The following is an 18,251-nucleotide window of genomic DNA, read 5'->3' as shown; positions in this document are numbered from 1 at the left end:
ATTATATATTATATATTATATATTATATATTATATATTTTTTAATCGTCTAAATTAGATCATTAACTCTTTGCGGTCATATTAGTTGATGCAAACCAGCGAATAACAATACATGAGATCGGTGAGAGGTTAAATTTATCAATATCAATTGTTTATGACCACTTGAAAGACCTGGTTTTATTCTCGAAGCTCTATATATGGATTCCCAATGTTTTCACGAAGACAAATTTGTGTCGTTGCGTTGATTCGCTTCTCAAACGTCACGAAAATGATCCATTTTTGAAGCGCATCATTACTGGGGACAAAAAATGGGTTGTATATAACAATGTCAAACGCAAGAGATCATGGAGCAAAAAAGATGAATTGGCTCAAAGCATTTCCAAAGCCAATATCCATCAAAAAAGGTGATGTTGTTTGTTTAGTAGTATTTTACAGGAATCGTTTTTTTTTTGAGATCTTACCGGATAACACAACAATTAACACTTGGCATGCGGGTATACTGCGCCACCAACTTACGCAGCGGGCGTTTTTTCGTGAATCGCGCGGAAGTTTGGTTATTCAGAAAAACCCCAGTAAATCGAGAACTACTTCGTTTTTATGAACGAAACTTTTTTTATTTTACACTTAAATATATACTGTATGATTATTTAACAAAAAAAAAACGATATTTTTACGAAGTCACAAAAATAAACGATTTTTAAAATTTTACAATGTATTCAAAAATATTTTTTCATGACAATTACAAATAAAACTGATAACACGTTAAGAGTTCTTTACAGTATGGTACCGTTCAAACCATTTTCCTCTGTGAAGAGGAACACGGCAGAAGCTACATATGAAACACGTTTCACTTCGCACTTTTTTGGCTGCACACACGCGACATTGACGTTGTGGATTTTTCTTCTTCCCGGTACTAACAATTTTCTCCAATACGTGTTTGCGCATATCCATAGATAATCTTCCAGGAGGATCACGTTTTGATATTTGCTCTGGTTCTTCAGTGCTGATTTCAGGTAGTTCATCAGTAACCTAATGTCGTGCGATGTCATGCAAAAATTTCTTGTATATTATTTTTTGCGTCTTTGTCGAATTGTATACTACATATGCATTGAAAAATGCACAATTCATCATGTACATAATTAAGCGCTTTGTCCACTTTACTGTTTTACGCAAAATACTATAGTAGGAAAAATACTGATTAGCCCGATCTACTCCTTTCATGTACTTCTGATTTCTTTCTTGGATTGCCAAACTTTTACAAATATATCATTTTTTCTTTGAGATTGTTTCTCTTTTTTTCAAATTAGTTTTTTTCAGGCACTCTGGTAGACCTCTATTCTTCCTAATTGTTCCGCAAATTCGTATTTTTTTTTTGTAAAAGAGCTTCCGTGTTATCGACGCTGTTGTAATAATTATCCATATAAAAATGGTGCCAGACATCATTATATGGCGAAACTACTCGATCAACCGTAATCCTTGAGCTGCATAAACTTTAAAATTGTAAATATAACCTGTGTCACTTTCAGACAATATTCGTATGAGTATGCCGTACTTTATAATTTTTCCAGCATTGTAAACTCTAAAAGACAATCGTCCTCTCCAAAGTATTATGTACTCATCTAACGATACTTGTTGTTTCGGTTTGTAAATGTTATTGAATTTTTTAACAAAATAATTTAGTATAGGCCTGACTTTGAATAATCGATCAGAATCATCTGTGATGTCTTCATTGTTATTAAAATGCCAATCCTTCCATATTTGGCGAAATCTATCCTTTAACATAGTTTAATAAAAAACCAGTGTACTTGTGCAGATATCAGTTGACCAATAATCGTCTCGGGCGTCTTTACGAACTTGTCCCATGAAAATAATAAGCCCCAAAAATGTCTTCATCTACGGAATCGTAATATCTCTCCATTTCATGGTTTTGGGAGATATTTTGAACTGATTCATATTTTGGAAATAATATCTGTTTGATTCCGCGACTAAATATGCAAAAAAGTCGTCGCCTATAAATAACTTCACTGCATCAGATATGGATTCAGGAATATTAGCCATGTTAGTTATCCCAGATTGACCAAAAAACTCTTCAAGGTCTGGAGGATTATCAATCGATGACCATTCATCTGCTTATTCATCAGAAGTTGTTTCAGAACTATTAGAAATTCTTCTTCGAATTTGAGAACGTGGAATAATGTCTTCATCGACATTTTCTTCGATATCTTGACTTTCAGAATCACTATCATACGAAAATTTCGATAATCTGTTAGCGCATATTTCTTCATCACTATCTTTGTCACAACAGCTCATTTTATCAATTTTGGGATTAATAATAAAAAACCAAGCTAGGAATTCGATTGAAGACGAAATAACTCAAACAAAAGACCGAGTAACTCGACAATCAAAACATGTGGGAATAAAAAATGCAAAGAGTTGCCTAACGACGCAAACAACACGCATATAATGTCACACATACATATAATTATATGTATTTAGTAGATTTGTGATGGTTAGTGGGTATCCACCACAAATCTACTAAATACGTATTTTTACGTGACCCGCGCTCCAGTGACAGGCTGCAAAAAACGTAAAAATACATTGCCCGCATGCCAAGTGTTAATCTCATGGGGTTGTCAACCGGTCTGCTTTGATGCCGAACTACATTATGCCGATACTTTGCTACTATTTGTTTTATCAACTGCAAGTGAAATTTTGCAATAGAAATAACTTCTCTTCGGTTGTACTTATAAAGACAATATGAATTCTACTCACAAATGTCTAGCATGTCTAGCATGTCTAAATGTATAACAGGAAAAAAATTTGCGGTACCACTTCAACGATTTTCACGTTGTATTTACAGTACTTATAACCCTATCGACTTTGTCTATTATGCTCATTGATTTATTGTAATCAGTAACACATACGGGCTTAGCAACACTCTCTAGTCCTCTACGTGTGACACGGCTGCAAAATCTGCCGTCTTTGTAATGATATATACTTCTTTTTTTCCTAACTATTTTATCGCTAACAAACTGTTTGATGAACGAAAGCATGTCTCTACTTTTTTCAGATGTTTCTCAAACTTCGGCATTCCTTGCCGTCTTTTACTAACAGTCCCGCACGCATTTGTACTATTATTATGCAAAAAATTAAATAATTCTGGACCTGAGTAAAAATTATCAAGATAGATTGTGTGACCGTTTCCTAAGAACGGTCGCAAAAGCGACAAAACTATCGTACCCGACTTTCCGATCCCCTGGTTACACTTTCAACAGTTGTTGACCGTCGGCAATAAACTATAACATCTTGTACATAATCCGTTTTGCAATCGCATAGCATAAAAGATTTGATACCAAATCTATTCCTTTTCGAAGGAATATACTGCCTGAATGACAAGCGGCCTTTGTACAACATAAGGCTTTCATCAATACAAAGATTTTGAAACGGATGGAATGTATCATTGAAGGATTTTCGAAACATATTGACTACATTTCTAATTTCGACTAAACGATCGTCAGTGTGTCCAGAGTCGTGCGTAAAGTGGATTCTGCTTAGTAATGAGAGTTACCGATCTCTCGTCATAATTTCAGCAAAAATGCTGGATCGTAAATATTTATCCTTCAACCAATACTCTTGTATTGTTAGCTTTTTGTTGCGTGTCATCAATAAAGATAACGCAAAAAAAAACAGTAGAGTTCGTCTACTAAATTGTTATTAGACTTCTGAGCCCGATAGTCGTTAGTTTCATCAGCAATATATTGAACGAGCTATTCAGAAAAAATTAATTCAAAATAGTCTGAAATAGATGACAATCTGGGTAATTTCTTCTTTATTCCTGAATTTCTCGTGGAAAATGTATGTATCTCGTGAGCGATAATTTCGGACCCCTGCAGCCTCGTGCCTATAGTTATATCTAACATATAGGAGATCTGACAGGGACTCAGCCTCATCTACCCTCCATTCTGAGAGGCGGACGCCAGACGCCGGCGTGCCCCACGTTAGATCTATAACGCTCGACCCCTGTGGTCGAACGCATGTGGGACAGCGAACCCGGCTCAGCAGATCCTGGTTCATTCTGTTGGCCCAGATGCAGAGCAACTCACCCCTACGGTTACTCCTGCCTTCTGGGTCCCATCTGCTGAACCGGGCATTAAAATCGCCAGCCAACAGCGCTGGGAGAGCGGGGAATGTTCCTAAGAGCTCTTCGAGCTCATCAAGGAGTCTACTGAACATCATGATTTTCTCGCTGGGAGGAAAGTAGACTAAAACTACCAGCGAGTCCCCCCATTTAATGGCTACGTAAAAGAGATCCCGACGCACCAGGCTGCAGGGTCTTCTACTCTCGCCCACGAGCACCGCGGAGAGTGAGGTCCCTCCTCGGGATGAGAACCACCTCTCATCCCCCGGAGGAACCCACCATCGTTCCGCAATGACCGCGAGCTCCACACTGTCCTCGCGCATGCGCTGTGCCAGCAAGTCCTGTGCACGCCACGCATGGTTCAAATTTATTTGTATTACAACGGAGGACATTGTCTATAGATCCTCCGCTGCAACTACCCCTACTGAGGTGCCTGAAACACTTTGTTTCTCCTCCATTTCTTCCTGCACCTTTCTCTTCTCGGTCGCGTTTACATTTTTCTTCCCGCAATTGTCGGCGACCTTATTCGAGTCTTCCTGTTTTCATGTCTTTTCCGGGCAAACGTTTGGTGTCCCTACATACACCTTGTCCACCCATTTCCTGGGAGGCACTACCGGGCACTCCCAAGAACCGGCACGGTGGTTGGTCGGCTTCCGGCCGGCATCTGTACAGACAGGGCACGATGCCTTGTCCGTACACATTTTGGCTATGTGTCCCGTTTTCCCGCAGACGTAACAGACGTCTGTCCTGGACTTTTCAGCCGGGCACATCGCCGCAATATTACCTCGTGCGAGGCATCGATGGCATCTGGGGGGGGCTGTCTAATTTCACGCATCCTTACCGTCGAAATCCCTATTTGTAATTTGCCCTTATCCAGGGCCGCACGCGTGATAGGCACAGGCGCGGAGACGATGGTCTCGCCTAGTCTACCCCTGCCAATTCTTATTTCCCCTGTCTTGATCAGGTTGGGGTCCGTTCCGGATTTTATTTCCAGAAGCGCGTTCCTAATGATGGGCCTGTTTGCCCACGCATCCAGACCCACCAGTTTTATGGTGCTCGTGCGCACGGGGCGAGTAATTTTCGCTCCCGGGACAGCATTCCTGAAGGCCTCCGCCATTCGGTCAGCCTTCTCGTTCGCACCTTTGCCTCGTATCTTCCAGATAAAGGCACCTGTGAGGCCTCTCTTACAGGGCAAATTGGTGATCCCCAGGTCCTTCAAATTGACCGCGTTTACCGCCCGGCCAAGCGCATCCCTATATGTCATCTCCTCGGTGCAGGACAGGGAAACAGCCGCAACTTCTCTTTCTCTCTGCCTGTTCCTTTTCCTACGCTGCGCGCCACTCTTTTTCTTCCCCTTCTTGGGGGCCACCTGTCCCCGCAAGGGTTGAGGGTCGTTGCCTTCCTTTCTTAGTGCAGCTCGGGGGGTGGGTTCGCCTCCCTCCTCTGGGCCCGTCTCTCCTTTCGGCCAAGTACCTGCACAAAGTCGCCCTGCGGGGTTAGTGTCCTAGCTACACTTACCTGATTCGCAGGAGGACGCATGAATACAGCACGGACTGTAGGGCCTTTATGTGGCCCGCCAGCTCCATTGGCTGATCCACTCGCTGTCTGCTGCCGTTGCTGTTGCTGCTGTTGTCGCTGCTGCTGCTCTCGCTGCTGCTGCTGTTGTTGTTGCGGCTGCTGTTGTTGCGGCTGCTGCGGGTGTTGCTGATTACAACGGAATGCCTCCGTCATCAGCTTGATCGATTCAATCAGCTGCTGAATCTCCGGAGTCGTTGATTCGCTCCTCGCAGCAACTGGTCTTGATTCCTTCGCCCTTTCCTTTTTAAGGCGGGCAAGTTCATCCGCCATCTCTTTGTTCCGTAGTTTCAGGGCCCTCAATTCAGCTTTCAGCTGCACAATTGCCTCCTGTGTTGACGGAGGGTCCCCATCTCCTGCTTGGAATCTGTCCAGTAGTGTTTGGTGTATCTTCACTACGTAGCTATTGGAGCTCTTCATCTTCCCAGAGATAGATCCCTTGATGTTTCCGCACTTCCTTCTCTCGGCGTCATTCATCTGGATCTGCCTCGTTGCAATCTCCAATAGCCTGCAGGTGTCCACTTGAGGTAGCTGGGCCACTGTCAGGACTTCCGTACTCCACCCAACCACGTCAACTCCTGTCTCCTCTTCTTCAGAGGAGTAGGTCACAGGCTTCGCCCGCTTACTCCTCCTAAAGCTAATAGGAGACCTCTGTCCGGAAAGCCGCACCCTATACACGGCCCTGGCAGCCTTTTGCCATTCTTCCAGGTTTTCCTCTTCTGGTCTTGAATTTCCTGGCATGTTAGATACACCACAGGCCAGGTCGCCTACCTGTGATGCCCTTCCTGACGCAGAGACCAGAGCTGGAGCCAGGTTGCCTACCCCGAGCTCCTGGCAGTCGTTGGTTGACGACGGAGGGTGGCCTGCCCTATCACCACCTGACACCGCTGTGGCATGGGTATCCCTCCCACGCCCGCTGATTACTTTACCTAAACAACTCATCATATATTTTAATTATTGGTTGGGAGCCAGGCTCCCCATTGGAAAGGAAAGGAAAAGAAGAATGCTAGAGAGAGAGAGAGAAAGGGTAGGAAAGATGTGATAGGACAGCAAAAAAGAGAGGAATAGCCATACAAGAACATTTACACACCATTCATACCATCCCTTTTAGTCGCCTCTTACGACAAGCAGGGAATACTGTGGGAGTATTCTACTGCCCCCTACTTACAGGGGAGGTTCGCCCTACCCACAGGGGAAACGGGGGAACCCTAACGCAACCCTAACGCAAACCTGATAGTTCCTGACTTAATGCTCGGTTTTGGTGTTAAAAATAGACTGTCGTTTTGCAGATAGACCGGGAGTTCGTTATAGCACTCTTTTGGTTGTCTTATCTTTACTCATTCCGGAGTTCACCTGACTACATAAATCACTTTTCCCGTTGTCATCATTTTATAATGCGGTCATCTGGTCCTTCATTGTCTTTTCTAGGAAAAAAATTTTGATTTCACGTAAACAAAACATCAAGTTCCTCAACTAAAAGTTTTATTTTTGATGCATATGTTCGGCTTTTACGTGTTTTCAATATAAACAATTTTGGATGTTTACTTTTTAATAATGTGTAACCGCATAAATAATTTCTAGTGCGAGCTTGACGTCATGCGTAGTCAACGTATAGAATACTTCTGCCTTTCTTAAAACTGTCAATTTTGTTGCTAAGCCCTCATATAGCACATTGAAATGCTCGAAGTTACAGGCTGAATCAGTTTTCCAGAATGCATTACCCTTCTCATCTGTGATACAAGTACCTTCCATGAAGGCGCATTTAGTTCCTTGTCGGAGAATTACGTCATTATCATTGATTTTTACCGTGCAAAGTATTCTTCTAGGTTGATCATCAAAGATCCTTGCATTACTATGTCGTCCAAAGTGCCATATGGGACGGCGTATTGCGTTCCAGTACAAATAAATCCGGCCAACCGTGAATATAGATCCTGTCAACGTATCAATTCGATGTTCTGTAGTGTTGATATTTAACCCCGATATTTGAAGTGTGGAAGTTATGCCTAAGATTGCTGTGTTTAACACGGCCTTATACGATTCCCAGGACATGTCCAACATATATACTCTTTTCCCGTTCTGGACGACGGACACGTGTGATGCCATTCTGAAACATTATATCGTGCTGTCCAGTTCCACATGAAATTGATGCACATGCGTGCGTTCGTTAGCCGGAGTAGTTGTATATAAACCTACATAGAATTCGGCGTTTCGGTAGGTGCGTCATGATCCTTAGTGTCCAACAATGATAATGTTGTAATATTGGTGATCGCTCCTCCGCAGTCGCACCCCAAGACAGCGGCACAGATTTTGACCATAAATAGCATCGTTACCGCTACTGCTAATATTTTTCCCACGTCTCTGAAACAGTTTAAATTCCAATATTTGTTTGACTTAATTTCGATTTCCTTAGTTTGTTAAAATTAAATATCTTTGTTTTTCCATTAACTTGTAATTTAATATTGTTGTGGGGTAGCATTTCTAGAATTTTGTGATGGTCAGTGTTGCGATTTCCAAATTTTAAGGTGGATTTCTTGAAAAGAAATACTTCGTCTTCCATTTTTAATACTTGAGGATTTATTTTTTGATCGTTCCTTGGCCTTCAGAAGATTATGTCGTGCTACCTATTGTGTATGATTTATTTTGTTTATTAATTTAGTGTAGTATTGAAAATACGTCTATTCCAAATTTTCATCTAATTGCGGGTCTGATGCTGGTATTTTAGCTGTCTTTCCAATAACTAGTTCATTAGGTGCGAAGCGAGTTCCTTCATGAGTACTGGTGTTATACGAGAATATCGTAAAACCTAATCATTTGTCACAATCCTTTTCCTTCTTGACGAATGTTTTGAAATATTCCATCAATACATCGTGACACCTTTCAATCGACCTGTTAGACTGCGAATAAAATGCTGTATTCTTATACTGTTTTATTTTGAATTTTCGCGCTTTTGCTTTTGTAAAAGAACTTAAGAAAAATTAAGTCATTGACCATTATATCCGTTATGTCAATGGACGTGGTGTTACAGAGGCTTGCTGCAATTGAGAACTTTGTAAGTTGATCTTGGATGATTAGTATAAATTTATTTCCCTTTGTAGTTTGAAGGAGAGGACTGACAATATTCATTGCTACTATATCGAATGTAGCACCTGGTTTGTCTGTTATTATCATCGGGTGTTTGTTATTTATTCTAACGAATTTTGTGTAGTTGGCATTCTAAAGAATTTTGAATAAAAAGTTGTATTTGTTCTTTAATGTTTTTTCTATAATAATATTGTCTTATTCTGTTGTAAGTTTTCGTTGTCAATAATAATGTTGTCTTATTCTGTTGTAAGTTTTTGTTACCTCTTTATGTATACTCCTGATGCGTAATATTTTCGTATTAGGACCTTCTTCTTATGTTTCTCAGGTGTTTTTGTCAAATTTTTACAAATGCAAATCGTACAAGATTCTCCATTAAATATCTTTCCCAGTCCTTTTTCGATGTATTGCCATAGTACATTATCAAATTTGATTGTCTTTGAAATGGATATCGTACAAAAATCCAGCTCACGTGTTACCGATAATAGCGATACGAGTCCGGAATCTTGTATTTCATCATTTAACATTATGTTGCCCGTTTCCTTAATGAGTAGAGATATTAATTTGTTCTTTCAGAAATTTGTTACTCTTGCAGGTCCCAGCGTTAGATATTTATATTGAAGGAGCTTTCCGAGTTTGGCCAATTGTTTAGCTCCTTCATCATAAAGAATTCAGCGCATAGTTGATGAAGATCGCTAAAATGTCTTTTTTGATCGAAATTTGATCGTTTGATTCTACCGTATTCCACGAAACCCTATATGTTCCCTCTGAATGAGGCGATATAATGTACGGACACGAGGCAGAATCAAACATGCCTTCTGAGCTAGTATACGAATCGTCGTCTCATTGATTGGGGTGGAGAGAGATATTGGAACAACCATCTGACGCCTCATGCAACACTTATTTCTTTTTTATCACCATTTACCTGGTTTATATAGATGTTTAGTGGCGTCGAAATTCCTACTGGTGGTTCTTCTTTCAATTTTGATGTTTGTTCATTTATCTTTGGTCGGATTGAATACAACGATTTGTCAGATGATGCTTCGTTCCATGGACGAATAGTTAAGATTTACATAGTTTCGGGAAGATTCCGAGATAGAGCATTCGCGTTTGTCTTAACAGTTCCCGATTAATAGATGTTATTGAAATTATATTGAGCTAATTTAAGAGCCTATTTAGTTAGTCGAGAAGTTGGATCTTTAACTAACTTTAGCCCTACTAATCTCTCTCTCTCTCTCTCTCTCACTCTCTCTCTTTCTCTCTCTCTCTCTCTCTCTCTCTCTCTGTCCCTCTCCCTCTCTGTCTTTCTCGTTTTCGACGATCAAATGATTCCGTTATAAGTAATTCTTTCTGTTCTAACCTCGATGATTTCGATCGTTACTAACCATTTTACACAACTATCACACCAAGTATCCATATAAGACCAGTTTAGTCCCTCCTGTTTCCAAATATTCTTTTTTGTAAGTAATAAAATTTCCAAGCTAACCTAAAACTACGATAGAAGTAAACCAGTAAGGAACCAACTAACTATACAACAAAGTAACCATACAACTAAGCAAACGAATAACCAAAAGAACAAACAAGCAAGCAAGCAAACAAATGAGCGAACAAGCAAGCAGCAAAAAGTAGTCGCGAGATCCAGCCGATAATATTTCTTCATTGTTCCAGCGTAATAGTGGTAGTATTAATAAACCCAACTTACGAGTGACCACGTTAAGATGAACGAGAAAACACAAAGTGTACGTGAATCTAAAGAAAAAGAAAGAATGAGAGAGTGAGATAGAGTGAGAGGGAGGGAGAGAGAGAGAGAATGAGAATGGAGTTAAAAAGCCGCAAGTATTGTTTTAGCTGGTGCACAACGACAGAGACAAAAAAACAGAGCCAGAGAGTATGCGGAGATAAAACTAAATTCCACGATGGTAAACATGCCGCTAGTAGAGAAAAATCTCATAATGTGGAAATGAACTCGTGTTTTGATCGTTTTTAAAAATAATATATAATATATATGTTTACTATAATATATATACTTAATACGCATGTCATCGAACAAAATTATACTGCTGTATGCTATTCGGCAGAGATCACCATCAGAAATTCAACCATCATTGGAGAAAATTAATATAAGAGATTGAACAGCAATACCGTACTAAATTATAAAATTATCAATCTAGATGCTTGCCAATGTGCGATACATTGCTCATAGAATCTCTATCTTTTTAATTTATAAAATTTATAAGGAATTATAAATTTTTCCAAAATTTTACAATATTTTAGAAATTCGAATACTACTTCGAAAGCTTATTAAAATAACCGATTGCATTACCGTAGCTTCTCTGTGACACGCATTTCTTTGCATTTAAAAATATTTAGAAAATTTGACCATCGGCTATTTATGTACACAGACGAACTATTTCACGGATAAAAACATACTATAATCAATCGTGTATATAATGATCAGTAGAGAGGATACAAGCTTCTCTTCCGTCGCAAATGTCAAGTATTAAACTTTTTCATCGCGAATAATGTCGAAAACATCATTTACTTCAGCAACGAGAACAGGAGTAATTTTTTACCAATTTTAATGAAGGAGGTCTTATTTTAAAAATCTACCATAAATCTTTGTCGAATTTTTGGAAAATCTTTTTATTTGATCTACTTTGCAGATGATCAATAAAAAGCAATTATTTATGACTTTCATGCAACTGAGATTTTTCATAACAGCTTAACTTAACAACTTTGTTTATGATAATATATGATGATAGTGATATAAAAACAAAGAGTAGTAATATTTTGTTTTTTGTAGTGAAATGTATATAATACATTTATTGTCTTCAGAATTATTGGTATTTGTATTCAAATTTTGCAATTTCATTTAAAATACTCATAAATCTGTGTTTATTGTTTATTACGGTATGACCATCATTTACAACAAATGTAAACAATAATATAAAACATAATATACAATTTCCAACTCTTTATTTTGTTTCAACAGTACTATTTAACAAATAAATATACATATTGATTTTGACTAGAAAAGGACTAGATTGAGAGAGAACATTTCAATTGCAAGTTAATCTATCCTAGTGTGATTTTACATATGCTATAAGTAGCAATGCCTATTTTCAATTGCCAAATATATGAACATGATCTACATTTACTATTAATTGACATGTACTTGAATCTAACTTACAAATTTTTACAATAATTAATTGATATTTTGTATAAAAATATTTCTCCTTTGATAAAAAAGCATTTTTAATAAAATAGATATACATTTTTTTAGTTTAAGGATATTCATTAAACATGATTTTATAATGACTTACGTAATCCATGAGAACAGGCGTAATTCTTGACCGATGAATAAGGTCGCATTTTAAAGACGAAGGATTAATCTAGAACTTAATGTTTCCGAATTTTTAAAAAAGCTTTATTTTATTAAAAAAAATCGTGTTCAAAATAGTATTTTTTCAAGAATAGTTTATAAACTTTCTCAACAGACGAATGTGTCTTTGGACCAGATATCCTTTGATTCTAATATAAGTATGTAAATGTTTAAAACATATTCCATTGCATAGGGTAATCCAATTAATACATTTATATAAATAATTAATATTGTTTTGAAATATCATCATGAATTTCATTTGAAAATAAATTAGAATTTTGTTACTTTGCGACTTATGCTACTGTTGAGTGTAAAGTTTCAAATTTTCTATAAGGAAATGTTAAAGGATATGAAATTGCATGGCCAATACTTTGGCCCTTACATCAAAACCAGAAAAGTCGTTTCATTGGTAAGAAAAGAAAAACAATTTCTTTCATAGCCGCATATTTTCTTATTAACCTATATCCTTCTCTTTTTTAAATCTAACTTTTTCCATTTTTAATTTAATGCCACATTCAGAATCATTAATTTTTGCGTATTAATAATGAATATTTTATAAAATTATACATCAATTTCATATATTAGTGCGCTGCGAATTCTTATACAGTCGTATTTTTATACTTTGAAAATTACCTTCTTGAAGATGTTTTGATAATATATAATCATAGGATAACTCTTTAACAATTTGTTATGTAAAATTATAAATTAACTTTGTGTTCTTTAACAGAAAAATATATATAAATAAATAATCTTGTAAAAATGCAGAATTTTTGAAGATGTATGTATATAGAGTGATTGATGAGTAAAAACTTCTTAATTTGACAATAAAAATATCTCATCTATGAAATCATATAAGAAAATTATAAAATAAGAATGATTGAAATAACACCAAATATAATTATAATATATTAAAATGTTTTTGATGTGCCAATTGTTAAGGCAATATGGACAAATGACAAAATATTTCACATTTTCTATGTATTAACCAAGAGTGGAATTACGAGTTAATAGACTAGTAATAAGATTTAATAGTTAAAAATTCTACTCGATTAATCGTAATTTTTTTAATTTATGTAGGATATTTCAAATTCGTGATACTGAAAATAAAATAAGATATAAAGTTTTTCCTTAAGAAGTTTCAAATATTGCTCTATGTACAGATCACTTACAGTACTAGCAAAAGTAGTGAATCGCGCTATGTTTGCAAGCTATGTGGAGTTTTGTTTATTTACTAAATATCATACTTTAAAAAGATTTTAATACGCACAATTTATATTAAAAACGAATGCAATTTCAAAATATTTGTTGAAAACAAATATTAATATGACGATGTTAGAGATTTAAAAATATTTTATGCGGAAAAAGATGGTTAGTAATAAGTTGTCTGGTCCGTAATATGTTAAAATAGTTTAATATTATGACATATTGTGTTTTCAATTTCTGATAAACAGATTATAGTATAAAGTGTAATTGAAAATTTTAAACATTTTATTGTTAAAAATATTTCTATAATATCATTTCGAATAGAATATAATAGTTAGCTAATGTATAATATTAATTCTTTACTCATTCATATAGTTAATGTTTTATAGTATTAGATAGCATTACATAAAGCTTATATGAGTATATGTATTTTATTTTCTCTTTCGATTTCCGATAAATGATGCTTTACCGATTTCTGTCTCCTTTAGGTTTATCTTTCACCTTCACCGTAGATTGTAAATAACAATTTTAATTTCCTCACAACGTTCAAAAAAATTGTCCTATTCGGTCTTGAGTTGCCATTGTATCATTTCTTGTTGACAAGACGAAATTTTTTCTTACCGTTGTGTACACGTACGCATATAAGTGTGTGTGTATATGACATATATATATATATATATATATATATATATATATATATATATATATATATATATGGCGTATGATTAATGAAGGCATATATGTAACTTCGTCAGCTAAGGCAAATTCTTGTCAATTAAATTTTGCATTTTTTTCAAAATTATTTATTATAACAATCATTTTGTTTAACTTTTTTTATTTTATTTTTTTCTTAGACATGGTTATAATGAGTGTTTTATGAGTCAACAGGCATTTTTTTTGTAAGATTTTTTTTCTAAGTATCCAATGTGATTTAGAAGGCAATGAAGGATGGATTCTTCGAAATGGAGACTAATAGCGTAACAATACGAATATTTTATGTAATAAGTTATAGATGTAAAAGTATGCAGAAATGAATTGTATGTGTGTGTGTGTATACATATATATTTGTAAAGAAAGTATACTTGGTTCAGGTAGATTTGCCGCGCGTCTCATAGCCCGCCCTTCCATTGTACTTTATTATTTACAATTTCTTTTGTGACCTACAAATCGAGTCATTAAGATTTGGAAGAGAAACGAGCAGTATGAAATATAACATAGAAGAGAAAAATAATACGAGAGCTATAAGAAAATTTATAATATATTAAATAAAATTTAACAGTGTGAAAAATAAACGTAAATTGTCGTTTCTCTGTTCACAGATAAGACTAATTAGAAACTAAGCATTAATTAACAAATAAAGATTTATCACTTTGTTCACAGAGAAACTTATTTTAGTTTATCACCTCACCTTATCAATCCGAGTTATATATATATATATATATATATATATATATATAGAATGATACTTACACACTTTCATATGTATATATAATAAAGACCATGCAAGGCGACTGAATAGAACACGTGCGTACACATGTACGTGCGGGGATGAGTGCGAGACGTGATGTTAGGGCGCGTGTGCGGCCAATTAGTTGGGCCCTTTGCATCTTCTCATTTTCTGTTTATGCTTATTTAAGTTCTGAAGGTCCAAGATAAGTGTAGAAAATGCGGTCATCAGTTACTGTCAGTTGTAAGGGCGAAGAAGATGGTAGAAGAAAAAAGAAATAATTTCTTGATGTAATCTTGAACAAAGAATAGGTGTTTTATTTTCGGTTTCTTTTCATATGTTGTTAAACCAGATAAGTATTATATATAAAAATACTGGTCTAAGAAAATAGGTTAGTTATTTTTTTTGGGTAGGACATATTAATTTATTAAAACTTTCTTTTTACATATTTTTTGCCATTAATTCTCTACAACGTAATATAACTTTAAAATCATGTTTAACGCTCATCTATATATTGAAAATTTCATTTTATTTTATCAGTAAAAAAGAAATTTTTACTTTATATATAAAGATTTTTATATGTTTAATAAATATATATTATACTTAGTATATATATATAATAATATAATTGTATATATATAATATTAATTTAATATATATAATATTAATTGTATATATATAATAGTATAGTTGTAGAAGTAATATTATAACTTTCACTTACATAGTTCTGTTTGTATATACGGAAAAGAAATTAACTTGTAGAGGATGAAATTAAAGAAAAAGGGTCACAGTAAAAAAATTAAATATCGAACAAATGCATTGTATATAATGAAGGTTTTGGGTAAGTCTTTATTCTTTTAGATTATTCTTTTAGAGAGACACAGTTATTTATTGAAAATTATTAGTTCTTTACGGAAAGCATCACTTTCTTTCAGAAACTGATTAAACATTTCTGATACCGAATTCTAATATTTTATTTCAATTATGTAATATTTTAACTATATTATACAATTTAACTATATTATACTATTATAACTATATTATTAAACTCTTACAGATAACAATGAATAATAGAGATAAATATTATTTTTTTAGAATATTTACACGAAATATTCAAATTTATTACATAGATAAATTTACCTATTATTCGATTTATTATTTGCTTGTTCATTAGTATAAAATCTATGTGACGAAGTTTTATCATCTCGTAATTATAGATAATAAAGATTTTTTTTTCTAAGTTACTAATTCGTCCAATATACATAATTGATCATTAAACATTTGATATCTACGACATAGTATTCGCAAATCAAAAAATGTTGCATTTCTGAAATGTTGGCGAAAATAAAATTATCGTCTACATATGTCCATCGCCGTACTATTGCGTCATATTTTTGCTCGAATTTCTGGCTCTTATTTTCGTGGTATGTTTGCTGCTCTTGTCTTAAAATAACTTAGTCCGTACTCTTTTCAACAAGTCAAATAGAAATAAACGAAATATTCGCTTGTTAAATACGTGATAGATGCGATAGACATCAGCTATTGGCTTTCAAACTACTATTGATAGTCAATTGTAAAATTCAGGTGCGAAAATGGTTCTTTATTAGATAATTTCGATTCTCGGGTTTATAAAATGGATGAGGGATTATTTATAGATCGTTGAAGTGGGGTCTGAAAGTTGTAAATACTATCCTGTTCCGATCATGCATGTTTATTTCTACTGATGACTCGTTGAAAGAAATATAATAATTTATCAATTGTTATTCCTATTATGTGTTCTTTTCGACTTTTATCTAAATCGTATATATTTGTGTACATACATATACAAACATAATATATCGTATATGTAATATATATATACATGTGTTGACATTTCTGATAGATACTATACATGAATCTAATACTATATATGTGCGTACATATATCTCACGTATACGTTGTATGTATGACTCGTCATGGATAAATATGTCTATGTTCATACATTTATTACAGATACGCACATATATTACGAAAGAATTCTCAAAATTAAGGCATTTCTTTGTCTCATCAGCGAACGAGTGACCTGTTTCGTCCGGGATTGTTAATATCAAGCACATGGTATAATACATAAATAAGACATCGAATGCTACCTTATTTATAATATAAATTAAGGATAAATATATGTAAATAGATCAGAAGAAAATGTTAGGATTTGAAAGAAAAGAAAGGACATTTTATAAGAGCTTGTGTTGTTGTCAAAAGAATATTATATTATTGTTTATGTTATAATATATACTACATATACTACCTGCTATATATTGTATGTAACATACATACACATTTTACAGGTATAATACATAAAATTCTATGAGTCGACGAAGTTGGAAATATAAAGCACAGTGAAGATCATGTGTTATATTTTGCTGTTTTTCTTATGTAGTCGATAGGTAAGTGTGTTGTTAAAAAAAAAGGTCAAGTTTGTTTTGATATATGAAGGAACGTAAATACGAATAAATCTTCTGTTACATTATCAGAAATGACATTGTTAATGGTTCTCGGAAATTTGTTTTCGTGTACAACTTTATGAGAGAATTGTGCCTGGGATGATGTACCATGGTATAGATGACCTCTCCTACTCAGAATGATACGATACCTACACGCAATAACATTCTCGGCTATTCTTCTGTTGTGTAAGTATTCGCGTGTTAATTATTCCAGTGAAAATTTAACTATATTTTATTTTAGAATCATTAATAATTATGCTATGTATTTTCATTATAAAATAATTACCATCGTGAACATTATTAATATTTTTTAGATAATATTGTGATTCGTAGATGACATTATTTTTTAATTCTTTTTGTTACCGTTACAATGTTTTTGTTTATTTCATTGTTACTTTTTGCTAGTAAGAATTTGAGTAATCTTTTATTTTTTGACGTTATACTTTTAACAATTTTTTTGTATTGTACAATGATATTGATATCGTTTTTATTTTCAGATTATGATTGCAGTTGTTCGTGCAGACATAGATGAATCGATCTTTGTTTCGATAAAGTAATGAAAGAATTGTGAAGTAGATTTGTTGTTAATGTTTTTCAGTTAATTTAAATTTGTTTGCATTTTATGATGTTAAAAAACTTTTATGAATATGTCTGTATGAATAATTTGGGTCCAAAGCAGTCATAGAATCAATATTTGTTCATATAAAATTTTATTTTTCTTTTTCTCTACAATCAGATATACTGTAGATACTTATATATAAAACAAGCAATAGATATTCGCGAATTAAAATCATTGTTTGCATCTTAATTATTAAATAATTATTGCGCATTTAAGTCAGTGCATCATGGAAGATGATCAAGGACCTATTACACTTCTGTAGAAGAATATTGGTAAATAAATGTTTAAATTTAATAGCTAATATAATTCTACATTTTTTTTTATTAC

General features: G+C 34.5%; 1 protein-coding gene and 1 long non-coding RNA gene across 6 annotated transcripts in view; one reads left to right on the top strand and one right to left on the bottom strand.

Moving 5' to 3' along the window:
• The window catches only part of LOC124429692, a 42,677-nt gene that overhangs the window by 17,729 nt on the left and 6,697 nt on the right, over positions 1 to 18,251 (top strand). For 3 of the 5 annotated variants that reach the window (XR_006943519.1, XR_006943516.1, XR_006943518.1), the window contains exons 4-5: positions 17,150 to 17,491; positions 17,803 to 18,196. This is a non-coding gene — a long non-coding RNA (uncharacterized LOC124429692). The remainder of the gene's footprint in view (positions 1 to 17,149; positions 17,492 to 17,802; positions 18,197 to 18,251) is intronic. The other 2 variants (XR_006943515.1, XR_006943517.1) reach the window with 1 other exon arrangement.
• LOC124429688 lies at positions 7,110 to 8,105 on the bottom strand. Its single transcript, XM_046975269.1, has 2 exons — positions 7,906 to 8,105; positions 7,110 to 7,816 (listed from the first exon to the last, which is right to left on the bottom strand). The coding sequence occupies exons 1-2, from the start codon at positions 8,034 to 8,036 to the stop codon at positions 7,261 to 7,263; spliced, it is 687 nt and encodes a 228-aa protein (XP_046831225.1). The 5' UTR covers positions 8,037 to 8,105; the 3' UTR covers positions 7,110 to 7,260.

The sequence above is a fragment of the Vespa crabro genome, chromosome 16 (genome assembly GCF_910589235.1).
Source record: "Vespa crabro chromosome 16, iyVesCrab1.2, whole genome shotgun sequence".
NCBI lineage: Eukaryota > Metazoa > Arthropoda > Insecta > Hymenoptera > Vespidae > Vespa > Vespa crabro.
The sequence above is the reverse complement of the archived record's forward strand: the minus strand, read 5'-3'. Positions and strand labels throughout refer to the sequence as shown.